General features: G+C 45.9%; 1 protein-coding gene across 2 annotated transcripts in view; it reads left to right on the top strand.

The window, feature by feature from the left end:
- Positions 1–6,892: 6,892 nt before the first annotated feature.
- The window catches only part of prkcab (protein kinase C, alpha, b), a gene marked incomplete at both ends in the record, with an annotated part of 139,348 nt that continues 129,014 nt past the window's right edge, over positions 6,893–17,226 (top strand). For both annotated transcript variants that reach the window (XM_080009514.1, XM_080009513.1), the window contains 2 exons: positions 6,893–7,059; positions 7,275–7,306. In XM_080009514.1, coding sequence (XP_079865640.1) covers positions 6,893–7,059; positions 7,275–7,306 — 199 coding nt within the window. The remainder of the gene's footprint in view (positions 7,060–7,274; positions 7,307–17,226) is intronic.

Below are 17,226 nucleotides of genomic sequence, written 5' to 3'. Positions count from 1 at the left end.
GCCATAGTGAAACACCTCTTTAAGAACAATGCAGAAAACAGCTGATTAACCCATTTAGTTGAGGCACTTCTTGCAGTAGACAGGCTGGGGTTCAAAATTAGAATCCCTTAATCAATAGACATTGAGAGAACTGGGTGTATTATTGTGGAATCATGAAAGTACATATGTTTGAATGGCTTCACTGCCACTGGTTGAGACTTGCTACTTCACCAACACTAGAAATTAAAGGATTTGTGGAGAAATTTTATTCAAACACGAGACAGTCATCCTGGAAGAGAGCAGAAGAGTCATGAAATCAGCATGTGAATTTCAGCTGCAACATATCAGTCAAGAGGTACAGTTTCATAGGAAAAACATGCAATTAATACCTCTAACAAGTCTTTCACCCTTGGATCCAGTGCCTGAAACAGGTTGCTGTGGTGCTTGAACACCCGTGGAGCTGTCATCGGAGGGCTCCGGAAGGTCCTGTGAGTAGCTGCTTTCTGAGAGATGAAACCTGCCTCGCTGGTAGCCGTTGCTGGACTGGATAATGTAGGTGGATGGAGGCGGTGGGAAGATTGGTTTATGCACTCTGCGTTGTGCCATGAACCTCTGGGGGCTGGGCAGAGCCACCCAACGACCTGGCTGGGCAAATGCAGACTGACCACCACCAGAGACCACATCAGTGGGTAAAGAGCGAAAGGTTAGCGACCGTCTGGGCAGAGGGAAAGTAGAGGCTGTGCTGGGGTTAGAATATGTAGTCGGAGCTGCCAAACTAGAGCTGCCAGTGCTTGAAGAGGGAGCCGCAATATAGCTAGAAGAAACACCGTTGGAAGACTGCGGCTTTGCAGCACCTGACTGGGCCTTCATGTTACCCAACAAGGAACTAGAGCTTAGAAGGAATGTGACAGGCTTCTGCGGCTTGGCCTGGCGCCAGTTCATACTTTTACCATCATTCAGTCCAGCTGCAATTGCTTTACTGGGTTTGTGATTTCCAGCTTGGCTACTTGGGAGCCAGTCAGGCTGCACTGGAATAGAGGAAACCCTGGAGCCTGTGTGTGCAGATCCAGCTGTTTGGCCGTATGAACCAAGCGCTTCATTCTGAGAAAGTCCAAGCAGTCCATCGTTGTCATCATCCCCAATGTTGAAGGTATCTATTTTTTGGCGGTGTCCATGCTCTGTGAAAATAATTTCCAGTTATAAAAGTCATTTTCTGCATGTCAAACAAAGGAATATTTCTAGTGTCATTAGTTACTTATTGCCACTGAAGAAACACCCCTATCCATCAGTAAAGCAAACATCCAAGAAATCCTGTAGAAAAATCAATACATTGAATTAAGTCATATTTAACACTGCACAGGAATAAGCATACTTAAGACTACATTAGGTCAGCAGACCTTAGAAAGAGTCCAAGAGACATAGCTATGAGCTCAGAAGCAGCACCCAAGTTCTCGCTCCCCCCTCAAAGGTTCTGGTTTGACACTAGTGGTTCAATCAGACTCCCGTCTGTAACACTTGCTTATTCAACCACCCCCTGCTCTCTGCTTTTATACTGTCCTTCTGTCCTTCCTCAGCCATAGCTACACACCATTACCAACAGCTAGTTGTGATCAGCACCAAATTATCAACAGGTGTGTAATTTTGCCTGACCAATGACTAATGCCACATTATCAGTGGAGCAGGATAACAATAATGAGAGTTGTCTAATTTAGTTCCTAAACTACAATGTCAATCAATGTCTCCTTTTCTTTCCGGCTTTTTCTGTTTCGATGGCCTGGGTGCGCTGATGCTTTTGTTCTAGGAATGCCTGTATCAGTCAAAGTAGACAGTGAGTCAGTGTTAAATATTGCAAATTCGACTGGCATCAGTAGATGAAGCAATACAGGTCAGCCTCCAACGGGCACCACCCATATATGCACGGATCAAATGATGTTCACTCCTTTGAGTTCAGGCCTCATCCACAGGTATTCTGGTATTTTTTTAAAACATATTCCCCGCCTGCACCTGGGTGTTGGTTGTATGTATGTGCCCCAGGGGTGCGGGGTCTCCTCGTGCTCCCTGGGACTGGGTCATGCTCCTCGGGGCTGGGCGTGGGGGTTGCTCCACGGCCCTCTGGCCGGTGGGGGGTGTCTTCTGTAGCTGCGGGGCAGGGTCCTCTTGGATTACCTGCAGCCGTAGGGTGTCTACAAGGCTGCGGCGTTCGGGGGGCTTTAGGTGCCCTTTCCGCTGCTTGAAGGCGCTGCGACATAATACTGACCTTCTACACCAGTATGAATGGGGATAAGTCGTGTACATTCACCGGTGGACATCTTACAGACACAACCACCACACCTGCTTGGAGTGCACACCAGCACCCTCCTGGTTGCATTTCGCTCCTTTCCTCCTTCATTTACTACCATGACTATGACAGGAAGAGGCCACGTGCCCAGTTGTAGTTATAGTTTTCCTGGACCTAATTAACTGTTTAATACATGTTGTCGTCCAATGTTTATTTTTTTGTGTAGATGTTTGGTTTTATGTTTATTTGTCCCACTCGATTCTCCCCCTCTTGGATCAGTTGTTTAAAGGCCCAAACATGATAAATAGTTCTCCAAAGAGGGGGGTTGGTGGCGCTTCTCTTTTACCAAAAAAACTGTGCTCTTGTCATCCTACAGGACGTCCACAGGACAGAGTTATTGCAGCAGTTGTTGATTAAAGAATGAATAAAGAGTTGCATTGCAGGTTGAGAACTTGAACTCCACTTGCAGACTAACTCTGTCCTGGATGCAATGGAACAAATACTCTGTGCTGTAAGCCCAGCATGCTGACAGCACAGGTTAGGAAAAAAATAAAGAAAAAGATCCCCCACCCCTTCCGTTTTCAAAAATATTCTTGCACACACACCAACGGTGTTTATGAAAACATCTCCGTCCATACCAGCACGGCAGGCCAGTGCTCGGGGGGGGGGATTCAACTTTGACAAACACCACAGAAGAACATTGGGAGCGTGCACATTGATGGGCTTCTTCCTGAGCCGGGCCTACAACAGAGGCGTACTTTTGACCGCAGACAGGTGGATTGGCAACTATTGGGGCAGTATTTATACACGCCCGCATGGTGGTGAAATGAAATAATGCTACTTGTGATTAAACTACTGTGGCCAGATGTCCTGGTTTCAAGCTCCCCGTGACGCAGTGTTTTCCCAATCAACTGGTTTTGTTTGGAGAAACCGGGAGTGGGGCTGTGCGTCAATCAGCCGAGCCAACGGTTAAAAATACCCTACATTATACACAACAGTACTAGTCGGATGTAAATATACTGGAATGTTTTTGGGACATGCAACAAACGAGGTCGGTAGTTTGGCAAAACCGCCATTTCGCCAGGCCACACGAACACGCAGTTTTGACAAATGACCACCCTGGATGGAGTCCCCCCCCCCCCCCGACAAGCTTAGTGTTGAGTGACCTGATACAGTTGGTGTGGACTGGAGGCCCAGACGCAGAGAGAAGGTTTTCAGACAATATCCATATACACACATTCCCACACCAGATATGACATTACTTTCAAATGAAACATCAGTTCACATTTGCCCAAGTGTCACAGAAAACAGCCACCATCAGTAAAGACTAAAAGGCTGAGCTTGATACAAAACAAAGCATTATCCAGCAATTTTAAAACCCATTCTCAACCAAACTGCATGACTTTATATTCCTGAGGTAACTGGCTTGACATTGAACAAGGATGCATTTAATTTTAGCTTTATTCTGCACAAATGTTGACCCAGAAGGAGATGCATTGCAGATGTGAACAGGCACTGACTTGCCCAATTATGATTGCTAATCAATCCATCGTTGTTCTAGGGGTAAGAGCACGTCATTAGCTATAGCGCAGCATCATTTGTTTAGAAGGCGAAAAAAAAAAAACCACACCTGAGAGTCTAGACACCCTTGGATCCAGTGCCTGAAACTTGTTGCCGTTGTGCAGGTGCTTGAACAGCCTTGAAGCCTTCACCGGAGGGCTCAGGAAGGTCCTGGGAGTAGCTGCTTTCTGAGGGATGAAACCTGCCACGCTGGTAGCCATTGCTGGACTGGATAATGTAGGTGGACGGAAGCGGTGGGAGGTCGGGTTCACTCACGCTCTGTTCCACCCCAAATAATAGGAAGCCGGGCAGAACCATATAACCTCGCTTGACGCGTCCTGGCTGGTCAACGGCAGACTGAGCACCAGAGTCAAAGCCTCCATCCCCTACATAGGAGCCAGAGCTTCCTACAGAAGAAGAAGAAGAAGAAGAAGACCAGAAGGAGATGATCCATTAATTTGGTTATTTAAACGTTGTCCTTCTGGCTCTGTCTGCTTGACAGAGACTGGGACTGGGATGACAAGGGTTTTCTGTTTCTGAACTCAACTGGGAATTATTTCCTTTTTTTTACATTTTTTTGCACATAGTGCCAGCCCCCATCATGAGGCTTTGGGTATTGTTCTGTTTTGTTTTTATTGTCTCGCTTTTATTTTTGTGTATTTATTGGAGTTGAAAAGCACTTGTTAAGTTCAGCTAGAGATGATCTTCAACTGCAAGTAGGGAGTAGTTTAATCAGCCAGCATCCCTGTGTGCATATATGTATAAATATATATATATATATATATATATATATATATATATATATATATAGTATATAGTATACATATGATATTTATATATATATATATATATATATATATATATATATATATATATATATATATATATATACTGTATATGTGAGCTGCTGTTCTATTAAAACATATTTAATATAATGTACATGCAGTTGGCAGTGCAGATAATATTTGGTGATGTAAGTGGGTAACCTATGGAGGGCAGGGTCTGGCCTATTGAGTACATTTATTTTATGAAATATTTTAACCTCCCTTTCACAGTCCACAGCACTTAATTAGAAGCCAATCAAAATGTGTGAATGTTTTCTGAGGGTCATTTAACCAAGGGTCATTCATCAACCGATTCATAAATAGTTGCACTGACCTCCAGGCCAGATCAAGCTCTCGCACAATCAATTGTAATGTCCATATTACACCACAAGGTGACGCTCATCGACTGGGTAAAAGCCATAGTCTAAAATACGTTTTAACCCCTTTAATTCTTCCCTTTTCAAAAATACTTCAACACTTTCTGAAGAGGCTGTCACCAGGTGGATTACTGCACATACACACACAGTGTGATGTGCAATATACATTTCTTCCAGTTTGTTGGGATATGGACATCTATGGGAGCGAGATCAGATTTGAAACCATTGTGATAATGATCAACATGGGCTCATGGTGTATATGTGAATGAACTCTTATGAATCTATTAATCTGAGTTTCTTGGCAAAAAAGCTGCATATTAGTCCCTGGTTTGCACGATTGATGACTCTGTCCAGCTTCTGAAAGCAGCAGCACCTTGGAGAGCGACACAAGACAATTATAATACTTCATCCGGAGGAATTGCTGATTAATCCTCAATGAAGTAAGAAATAATACCTGATGAGATAAATCATACATCCCACTTGGAGTTTAATCTTGAACTTTGTCATTTATTTTCATAATTCTGCCTTTTAAAGTTGCTCTCAGGTCTCTGTGTTGGCAGATGGTTTATCTCGCCCACTCCCCGATTAAGAAACCTCACTCTCTCGCAAAGGAAAATAAATTGTTCCATGAGTCGAACTGCCCACATGAAGGCACATTTTTAGTTTTATATTTATTGTAGGAAGGCATTTAAGGGTTTTCACAGCCTGAAGCTGTGAGCCTGCACTTAAGAACGGAGGAGATGTACAGACCAAACATTTTTTATTATATCATTATCATTGTATGTATTTGGTAACCACCCAGTGGTTAAAGTGCACGCAGGTCGGAGAATAACAACCTGATCCGTAGGTGGTTTGTGACTTTTCCTGTCTATGATTATATTCCCAGATTCAATTCCGATTGATTCATTTATAATTGATTTATGTCTTTTTGCACTTATTTATAAATCAACTGATTGGTTCCTTCGTACGGCTGGCCTGTATCTTCTCCTAAATGAGGATGTATGAACTTCGGAATAAGATCAATGAGAGTTTTTTAAGGCCAAGGTTACAATTCAGATTGACATAAACTTCTGTGTTTTAGGAACATTTTTCATAACTGTAGGCGTATAAATAATGAACATAAAATGATAAATAACAATGACTGTATAACATTGCATATGTGTGTTCTTCTAGTAATAGTGGAGGTTTGAAAAGGAGGTTTTGTGTATGAACACACGCAGCATCATGAAATCCAATGTGTACTCAGTCAGCAGGCGACTCTTCGCGGTTTCCTTCTTAGTTTGTTCGTGGCCACGCTGAAGCGACGCTGCCGTGCCTCCTGCAGCCTCACCCTCCTCTGTGAACAAATGTTTTCCTTGGTCATATATTTAATTCGGAGGTGGCCATAGTCGCAGCTAAATATCTGACCTCGAGGGAGATTTGGTTTGAATCGTGTGTGACTTGGAGGCCATCAAATCACACAAGTCCCAGAATTCCACCACATACTTCGTTCCGGTTCGCCCTCGTCTTCACTCAGACCTTCCTCTCCTCCAAAGTTTGCCTTTATTCCGATCGACGTTTGGTGGGGGGGGCATGTCCCCACCCGAGTGTGCGGCGGACCCCGCCACCAACGACGTAGGCGGCGTGCACGCACAACGCCCACCAACTGAACGGCTGTCTCTCCAGCGGCGGCTTGAAGGACGTTTCGACACGAGATGTGACGCAGTCCCACTCGGACCGCCGCGCCGCGCAGCAGAGCCTCCACGCGGGGGCGCAGCGCTCCTCCAGGTCCTGCGCCCGCCCGCGGCCGGCGGGAGGTGCGTGACGTCACCCGGCATGAAAAGAGGCGCTCGGGCGCGGTGCGCCCACAGAGAGGACGCTCCGGAGCTGCTGCCATGGCGGACCACCTCCTGCACTACAGCGACTCCGCCGGGTTCGAGAACCGCTTCGCACGCAAAGGCGCGCTGCGGCAGCGGAACGTGCACGAGGTGAAGAACCACAAGTTCACCGCCAGGTTCTTCAAGCAGCCGACGTTCTGCAGCCACTGCACGGACTTCATCTGGTGAGGGACGCGGAACACACCTGTGCATGAAATGTTTAAGTCTGTTTATTCGGCGACACGGCTCGTGAGTAACTTTTCTGGACATGGGAGGCGCGTTACCCGTCTGTGCTTAAACCCAGTCCGGGCGGCAGCGTCTCTGAAAGCTCGTGTGTGTCACCGCGGTGCTTGGAATTAAGTCAGCGTGAAGTTAATTTCCTCGTCTGTGCTTTCTGCAGGGGCTTCGGGAAGCAAGGATTCCAGTGCCAAGGTACAGAACCCGTACGAGCTTTACCCCCCCCCCCCATGCTGTAGTATTGACAGTTGTGTTGTTAAGAAGACCATGTTCAAGTGTGTAGTTGAGTAAAGTGAACACATAAGGTGGTATAGGAGTTTTATTTGGATTCATTTCACAACAAGTCCTGGAAGAGAGAACAGAGTTTCAGTTGGGTGAACATACAATCTGAACTCCCGTTCATTAGAGAACGGGAGTTCACTGCAAAGAGCGCTACATGGTTAGTAGTGCCGCCTGTGGAGATTAACCCTTTTAATTGTCAGACACTGACACTCAAAAGCAACTAGTACCTTAGAACCCCTTATAGCCAGTGCCTGAAACAGGCTGCCGTTGTGCAGGTGCTTGAACGCCCTTGATGCCATCATTGGAGGGCTCAGGAAGGTCCTGGGAGTAGCTGCTTTCTGAGAGATGAAACCTGCCTCGCTGGTAGCCGTTGCTGGACTGGATAATGTAGGTGGACGGAGGCGGTGGGAAGTCGGGTTCAATCTCCCTCTGTTCCACCCCAATTGGCTGGGGGCCGGGCAGAGCCACCCACTGACCTGGCTGGAAGCGGCCTGGCTTGGCAAAAGCAGACTGAGCACCATAGTCAAAGCCTCCACCCCCTACATAGGAGCCAGAGCTTCCTCCAGCAGAAAATGGAACATCAGGTTGAGCCTCCGCATTATAACCAAGACCCCAGTATCTAGACAATGCTCCTGAAGGTGTGTAGTGAGGAGAGGACCCTGTGCTTGACTGACTACCCTGGCCACCAGAACCTGGTTAAGGGGAAAAAAAAAAACAAATTGGTCAGCAAGACAGTTAAGTGGATATTTAACCCATCATGTGATAATAGGGGTAGCGCATAAGCTCAACAATGACCTTTCCCCACTGGGACGCCAAGACTTCCACTGAGCAAGCAAATCCACAGGCCGATCCTGTAATGCATAGACATGTTAGTTCACCTCACATCCCATTTAGAAAGAGCATGAAAAGTAAACACACCAGAACTTACTTTAAAACACACTCAAGCGCCATAGGGACTGAAATTGTTCTGCAACAACCTCCTGGAGGGAAAGACTGAAACCTTGGACGTCTCCAGCACAGTGGCCCGCTCTCCTTATATTCCTGCTCCAGAACCTCGCTGCTGATCAGATGGAATTGGCAGCAGCTGGTTGGGACACAATCAGTCGTTAGCTGTAAAAAGGCGTAAGGCTTCTGGACGACCCCGCCTCACAGCCCCTCCTTCTGGTGGAGGAGGGCAAGTGTATCTTTGATCAGCTGCTTGTTTCTATTGTTTCAATATATTTTGAGATTGTTTTCTTTTGCTGCTTTTGGTGCATGTGACAGTGACAATTTAGTCCTTTTTTAAGTGTACATAAAGTGAGGGATCCAACGGTGAAACGGACACCACCCCACCCTCTCCCCTCGTGTACGTTCCTCTCCAGAAGCGCGGTACCACGGCAGGGAGAGGAAAGATGGACCGTGGAAAGGAGGAGGGATAGAGGGACTGAAGTTCAAGGTAGAGGGAAAGAAAGAGTGGGAAGAAAACAAACATGACCAGAGGATAACGGCCTCATCAGTCTTCGTGATGACTTGGTCAGATGTTAAAACATGTAAAAGAAGGAAAACAGATTGATTTGGATATTTTGATTGAAAAGTGTTTATTGTTAAAGTCACAGGAGCGAAGTGTGTGGAACCCTGTGATGGACGGCTGTTCCAGAGTGTGTAGATTGGATGGATGAACAAAGTGATTAAATGTTGTGTTGTAGTTAATGGCAACTGCAGCCCGTCATACGCTTACTTCCACATTTTTTCCAGTTTTGTTTTTCAGAACATGTGAACCAGTATAATCCGGTGGTACTCAACCTTTCCAGCATCCACAATATATTTTTGCAAGAGCCATGTTTCTGAAACATTTCCATGAAATCATTATGCATTTGACAATGAAGGTGCTAGTAATATCTCAAGGAATGAAAGCATGATGTATGCAATGATTGTAATTTATAACCATTTCAACCACAAATTAACATACAGATGGCAAAGCAGAAGTTAGGTAGAGATAGGGATGAGCTGACTGCTGCGGCCGAGTTCTCTGGAATAGCACACTGAAAGTTAAATAAAGTCCCTGGAAAAGTGGGAGATAAGTTGCTTCTTATTTACTGCATGGAGGCTGTGTTCATGGGTCAGTAAGTTACGCAATTAAATTGCCAGTGGAAACCAGGTTCAGCTAGTGAGCAATGCCAAAAGACAGGTGTAGTCAGGTTGATTCTTGATGGGATTTTCAGTTTAATAGTGCGGACAATATTCAATACATTTAACAGCCGCAGGATGTTTGTCAGATTATCTTGACCATACATGGCAGGTGCATTTCTGCAGAGCCAAGATGTGAAGTATTAACGTCCAGCAGCAGGGCGTCCCTTGGACACAGTCCCACCAGCTAAAGACATGATGTTCCAAATGGCATGTGAGCAACTTTCATGAGCATAAACAGAAGAACAAGTGTGACGCACAGATAATGATTTCCTCCCACCAAGGATTGTCCATGTTCTGTCAACAGTAATGTCTCTGGTCAGAAGACCTTGCACTGCCAAGTGGGCCATGGTGAAGTGTAGTTTTAAATATAGTGAACCACAGATATGGTGGTATACAACTTTATTAGGCTTGACGTCACAGCAGCTGGTCCTGGAAGGGAAGACAGTATATTGAATATCACAAAACCAAATTTGAACTTCCAGTCATGCATTTAACGATGAGAAGAGCCACATGGTTAGTGGTTCCTTCTGTGCTAGGAGCCTGTTAATTGTTGCACTGGAACTCAAATGAGTAAACGCAACCAGTACCTTAAAAACCCTTATAGCCAGTGCCTGAAACTTGTTGCCGTTGTGCAGGTGCTTGAACACCCTTGACGCCATCATTGGAGGGTTCAAGAAGGTCCTGGGAGTAGCTGCTTTCTGAGAGATGAAACCTGCCTCGCTGGTAGCCGTTGCTGGACTGGATAATGTAGGTGGACGGAGGTGGTGGGAAGTCGGGTTCAATCTCCCTCTGTTCCACCCCAATTGGCTGGGGGCCGGGCAGAGCCACCCACTGACCTGGCTGGAAGAGTCCTGGCTTGGCAAAGGCAGACTGAGCACCAGAGTCAAAGCCTCCACCCCCTACATAGGAGCCAGAGCTTCCTCCAGCAGCAGAAGACACCTCAGGTTGAGTCCCCCAGCCAGATGATGAACTGGAGTATCCAGACCATGCGCCTGGTAAACGGTTGGGAGGAGAGAACCCTGCACTTGGCTGACTGCCTTGACCACCAGAACCTAATGGCGGGGGGGGAAATCAGCAACAGTTAAGTGGATATTTAACCCATCATGTGATAATAGAAGTACACCATAAGTTCAATGACCTTTCCCCACCGGGACTCCAAGACTTCCACTGAGCAAGCAAATCCACAGAGAAATTCTGTAATAAATAAACCTGTTATTTCAAGTCACCTAAAATCCCATTTAAAAACAGCATTAAAACTAAACACATCACAACTTACTTTAAAACATGCCCAGGAGCCATTTTGACTGAACAATTTATGCTGTGACCGCCACTGAAACCTTGGATGTCTCCAGCACAGTGGCCCGCTCTCCTTATATTCCTGCTCCAGAACCTCGCTGCTGATCAGATGGAATCGGCAGCAGCTGGTTGGGACACAATCAGTTGTTAGCTGTAAAAAGGCGTGAGGCTTCTGGACGACCCCGCCTCGCAGCCCCTCCTTCTGGTGGAGGAGGGCAAGTGTATCTTTGATCAGCTGCTTGTTGACACCACCCCACCCTCTCCCCTCATGTACGTTCCTCTCCAGAAGCGCAGTACAAGGCAGGGAGAGGAAAGATGGACCGTGGAAAGGAGGAGGGATAGAGGGACTGAAGTTCAAGGTAGAGCGAAAGAAAGAGTGGGAAAAAAACAAACATGGCCGGAGAATAACGGCCTCATCGGTCGTCGTGGTGATGACTTGGTCAGATGTTAAAATGTGGAAAAGAAGGAAAACAGGTTGATTTTGATATGTTGGGTTGAATTGTTTGTTAAAGTCACAGGAGTGAAGTGTGTGTGTGTGTGTGTGTGAAACCCTGTGATGGACGGCTGTTCCATTTAGAGTGTGTAGATTGGTTGGATGAATGAACAAAGTGATTAAATGTTGTGTAGTTAACTCCATCAACTGCAGCCCCTCACACTTACTCCCACATTTTATTTTTGCTTTTCAGAACATGTAAAATCGACGGTATAATCCAGTGGTACTCAACCTTTCCAGCTCAGGAGCCATAAAATATATTTTTGAAAGAGCCATGTTTCTGAAACAGTTCAAAACATTATGCATTTGACAATATCTTAAGGAATGAAAGCATGATATATGCAATAATTGTAAACCATCACCACAAATTATATACAGATGGCAAAGCGGAAGTTATGTAGAGAGGGATGAGCTGACCACTAATGCAGTGTTCTCTGGAATAGTACACTGAAAGTTAGATAAAATCCCTGGAAAAGACAGTGGGATGAGTTTCCAATAAATTCCATGGAGGCTGTTCATAGCCGGTGGAGAATTTGGGCATGGTTCGTCAGTAGGTTGCGCCAGGTTACTTATACACAACAGTAGAAATGTTATCAGCTAATGAGAAATGCCAAAAGACAGGCTTAGTCAGGTTGATGGGAAATTCAGTTTAATAGTAAGGGCAATACATTTAACAGCCGCGGGATGTTTGTCAGATTATCTTGACCGCCAAATCTCGGCAGAGCCAAGATGTGAAGTATTAACAGCCAGCAGAAGGGCATGACATTCTAAGCAGGCACCACATTAGGTATGTGAGCAACTTTCATGAGCGTAAAAAAATTGCAAGTATGCCACATACTGATTTCCTCCCATCGAGTCTGGTCCATGTTCAGGCAACAGTAATGTCTCTGGTCGTAAGACCTTGCACTACCAAGTAGGCCATGGTGAAGTGTGTAGTTTTAAATATAGTGAACCAACACAGATATGCGGTATACAACTTTTATTTGGCTTCATGTCACAGCACCTGGCCCTGGAAGAGAAGACAGTATATGGAATTGGACAAAACCAAGCCTGAACTTCCAGTCGAGAGACATGCATTTAACTATGAGAGGAGCCACATGGTTAGTGGTTCCTTCTGTGCAAGAAGGAGCCTTAGTTGTTGGCACTGGAACGCAAATGAGTAAGCAACCAGTACCTTAAAAACCCTTATATCCAGTGCCTGAAACTTGTTGCTGTTGTGCAGGTGCTTGAACACCCTTGATGCCATCATTGGAGGGCTCAGGAAGGTCCTGAGAGTAGCTGCTTTCTGAGAGATGAAACCTGCCTCGCTGGTAGCCGTTGCTGGACTGGATAATGTAGGTGGACGGAGGCGGTGGGAAGTCGGGTTCAATCTCCCTCTGTTCCACCCCAATTGGCTGGGGGCCGGGCAGAGCCACCCACTGACCTGGCTGGAAGCGGCCTGGCTTGGCAAAAGCAGACTGAGCACCAGAGTCAAAGCCTCCACCCCCTACATAGGAGCCAGAGCTTCCTCCAGCAGAAAATGGAACATCAGGTTGAGCCTCCCAGTTAAAACCAGGACCCCAGTATCTAGACAATGCTCCTGAAGGAGTGTAGTGAGAAGAGGACCCTGTGCTTGGCTGACTGCCTTGACCACCAGAACCTGGTTAAGGGGGAGAAAAACAAATTGGTCAGCAAGAGCGTTAAGTGGATATTTAACCTATGTGATAATAGCAGTAGAGCATAAGCTCAGTGACCTTTCTCCACTGGGACTCCAAGACTTCCACTGAACAAGCAAACCCACAGGCAGATCCTGTAATGCATAGACATGTTAGTTCAAGTCACCTCACATCCCATTTGGAAAGAGCATTAAAAGTAAACACACCAGAACTTACTTTAAAACACACTCAAGCACCATGGTGACTGACCACATTCCACAACAACCTCCTGGAGGGGAAGACTGAAACCTTGGATGTCTCCAGCACAGTGGCCCGCTCTCCTTATATTCCTGCTCCAGAACCTCGCTGCTGATCAGATGGAATCGGCAGCAGCTGGTTGGGACACAATCAGTCGTTAACTGGAAAAAGGCGTGAGGCTTCTGGACGACCCCGCCTCGCAGCCCCTCCTTCTGGTGGAGGAGGGCAAGTGTATCTTTGATCAGCTGCTTGTTGACACCACCCCACCCTCTCCCCTCGTATACGTTCCTCTCCAGAAGCGCAGTACTACGGCAGGGAGAGGAAAGATGGACCGTGGAAAGGTAGAGGGAAAGAAAGAGTGGGGAAAAAAACAAACATGATTGGAGAATAACGGCCTCATCAGTCGTCGTGGTGATGACTTGGTCAGATGTTAAAACGCAGAAAAGGAAAACAGATTGATTTGGATATTTTGGATTGAAATGTATTTATTGTAAGGTCACAGGAGTGAAGTGTGTGTGATAAAGGATGGCTGTACCGTTCAGAGTGTGTAGAAAGGAGGGATGAACAAAGTGATAAACTATTATGTTGTAGTTAACTCCCATCAACTGCAGCCGGTCATACTACCTTTTAACAGTTTTTCGGCTTTTCAGAACATGTAAAGTTGACTGTATAATCCAGTGGTACTCAACCTTCCCAGCTCAGGAGCCACATTAAGACATTTTTGCAAGAGACATTTCTGAAACATTTTTCCATCAAGCCATTATGCATTTTACAATCAAGGCACTAGTAATATCTTAAGGAGCGGAATGCATGCTGTAAATGTATAACCATTGCAAATTACACAAATAATGTACAAACATGCAGATGGCAAAGCAGAAGTTGGGTAGAGATGAGCCGAATCTACTGCGGCTGAGTGACTGGCGCAGCCGGGTTCTCTGGAATAGCACACTGAAATGCAGATCATTGCCTGGAGGAAAGTGGGATATATGTTTACCCATTAATTGTGTCAAGGCTGTTTGTAGCCAATGGAGGATTTAGGCATGGCTGGTCAGAAAGTTGCAGCGCTGGGTTACTTCTATACTACAATTTAATTGCCAGTGGAAACTAGCTATGGAGCAATGCCGAGAGACAGGCAGTCATGAGAAATTCAGTTTTATAGTGCAGACGATTTGGAATACATTTAACCGATGCAAGATGTCTCAGATTCTTAACCAAACATACTTGGCAGGCATATTGCTGGGGAGCCAGGGATGTGAAGTATTGACATCCAGCAGTAGGGCATCCCTTGAAAGCAGCCAGATACCTCAATTTGCAAACAGGCACCACATTAGGGTTGCGTGTGATCAATTTTCATGAGCGGAAACAGTAGACAGATAATGGTTCTCCCGCCAAGAACGTTCCATGTTTAGTCAACAGTAGTGTCTCCGGTCATGAGACCTTGCACTGCCAAGTAAGCCATGGTGAAGTGTGTAGTTTTAATATAGTGAACCAACACAGATATGGTAAACAACTTTTATTTGGCTTCATGTCACAGCACCTGGCCCTGGAAGAGAAGACAGTATATGGAATTGGACAAAACCAAGCCTGAACTTCCAGTCGAGAGACATGCATTTAACTGAGAGGAGCCACATGGTTAGTGGTTCCTTAGTTGTTGGCACTGGAACGCAAATGAGTAAGCAACCAGTACCTTAAAAACCCTTATATCCAGTGCCTGAAACTTGTTGCTGTTGTGCAGGTGCTTGAACACCCTTGATGCCATCATTGGAGGGCTCAGGAAGGTCCTGGGAGTAGCTGCTTTCTGAGAGATGAAACCTGCCTCGCTGGTAGCCGTTGCTGGACTGGATAATGTAGGTGGACGGAGGCGGTGGGAAGTCGGGTTCAATCTCCCTCTGTTCCACACCAATTGGCTGGGGGCCGGGCAGAGCCACCCACTGACCTGGCTGGAAGCGGCCTGGCTTGGCAAAAGCCGACTGCGCACCAGAGTCAAAGCCCCCACCCCCTACATAGTAGCCAGAGCGTCCTCCAGCAGAAAATGGAACATCAGGTTGAGCCTCCCAGTATCTAGACAATGCTCCTGAAGGAGTGTAGTGAGAAGAGGACCCTGTGCTTGACTGACTGCCTTGACCACCAGTGGTACCACCAGAACCTGGTTAAGGGGGAAAAAAAACCAAATTGGTCAGCAAGAGAGTTAAGTGGAGATTTAACCCATCATGTGATTATAGGGGTAGAGCATAAGTTCAACAATGACCTTTCCCCACCGGGACTCCAAGACTTCCACTGAGCAAGCAAATCCACAGAGAAATTCTGTAATAAATTAACCTGTTATTTCAAGTCACCTCACATCCCATTTAGAAAGAGCATTAAAACTAAACACACCACAACTTACTTTAACAGCCACTTAAGCGCCATGGTGACAGAACACATTCCACAGCAACCTCCTGGTGGGGGAAAGACTGAAACCTTGGACGTCTCCAGCACAGTGGCCCGCTCTCCTTATATTCCTGCTCCAGAACCTCGCTGCTGATCAGATGGAATCGGCAGCAGCTGGTTGGGACACAATCACTCGTTAAGTGGAAAAAGGCGTGAGGCTTCTGGACGACCCCGCCTCGCAGCCCCTCCTTCTGGTGGAGGAGGGCAAGTGTATCTTTGATCAGCTGCTTGTTAACACCACCCCACCCTCTCCCCTCGTGTACGTTCCTCTCCAGAAGCGCGGTACCACGGCAGGGAGAGGAAAGATGGACTGTGGAAAGGAGGAGGGATAGCGGGACTGTAGTTCAAGGTAGAGGGAAAGAAAGAGTGGGAAAAAAAACAAAACATGACCAGAGAATAACAGCCTCATCAGTCGTCGTGGTGATGACTTGGTCAGATGTTAAAACACGGAAAACAGGTTGATTTGGATTGAACTGTTTATTGTAAGGTCAAAGGAGTGAAGTGTGAGGCTGATGGACCACTGTACCGTTCAGAGTGTAGAACGGATGGATGAAAAGTGATTAAATATTGTGTTGTAGTTAACTCCATCCCGTCATACGCTTAGGCCCACATTTTTTGGGGCTTTTCAGAACATGTAAAATCTAGTGGTACTCAGCCTTCCCAGCTCAGGAGCCACATTAAAAGATCTTTTTGCAAGAGCCATATTTCTCAAACACCATTTTCCTCCATTATGCATTTGACAATTAAGGTACTAGTAATATCTTAAGGAATGTACAGCATGTGTAAAATTGTAAATTAACCATCTCAACCACAAATGTACAAACATACAGATGGCAAACTGGAAGTTAGTGCACTGAAATTTAGATAAATTGCTTGGAAAAAGCAATAAGTTGTTTTTCCTATTTATTGCATGGAGGCTGTTATTCAGAGCAATGGTTGGTCAGTAAGTTGCAGCTCTAGGTTACATACAAATTGCCAGTGGAAACCTAGTTTCAGCTATTGCGCAATGCCAAGAGAGTTGTCAGGTTGATTCTTGATGGGAAAGTCAGTTTAATTTTGACGACAATTTGAAATACATTTAACAGCCGTGGGATGTCTGCCCAATTATTTACAACATACTTGGCAGGCGCATTGCTGCGGCACCAAGGATGTAGAGTATTGACATCAAGCAGCATGGCATCCCCCCAAAGACACCACATTAGGTATGGGAGCAACTTTGATGAACGGAAAAAAAACCCCAAAAACTACTCAGTCAAGAACGGTCCATGTTCAGTCAACAGTAATTTCTCCGGTCCAAAGACCTTGCACTGCCAAGTAGGCCATGGTGAAGTGTGTAGTTTTAAGTATAGTGAACAATACAGATATGGTGGTACACAACTTTTATTTGGCTTCATGTCACAGCAGCTGGTCCTGGAAGAGAAGACAGTTTATTGAATCACAAAACCAGATCTGAACTTCCAGTCATGCATTTAACTATGAGATGAGCCACATGTTAGTGGTTCCTTCTGTGCAAGAAGGAGCCTTAGTTGTTGGCACTGGAACGCAAATGAGTG

This window comes from Zeus faber (assembly GCF_960531495.2).
Source record: "Zeus faber genome assembly, chromosome: 11".
Lineage (NCBI taxonomy): Eukaryota > Metazoa > Chordata > Actinopteri > Zeiformes > Zeidae > Zeus > Zeus faber.
Note: the sequence above shows the minus strand (reverse complement) of the source record. Positions and strands in the feature narration are given on the sequence as shown.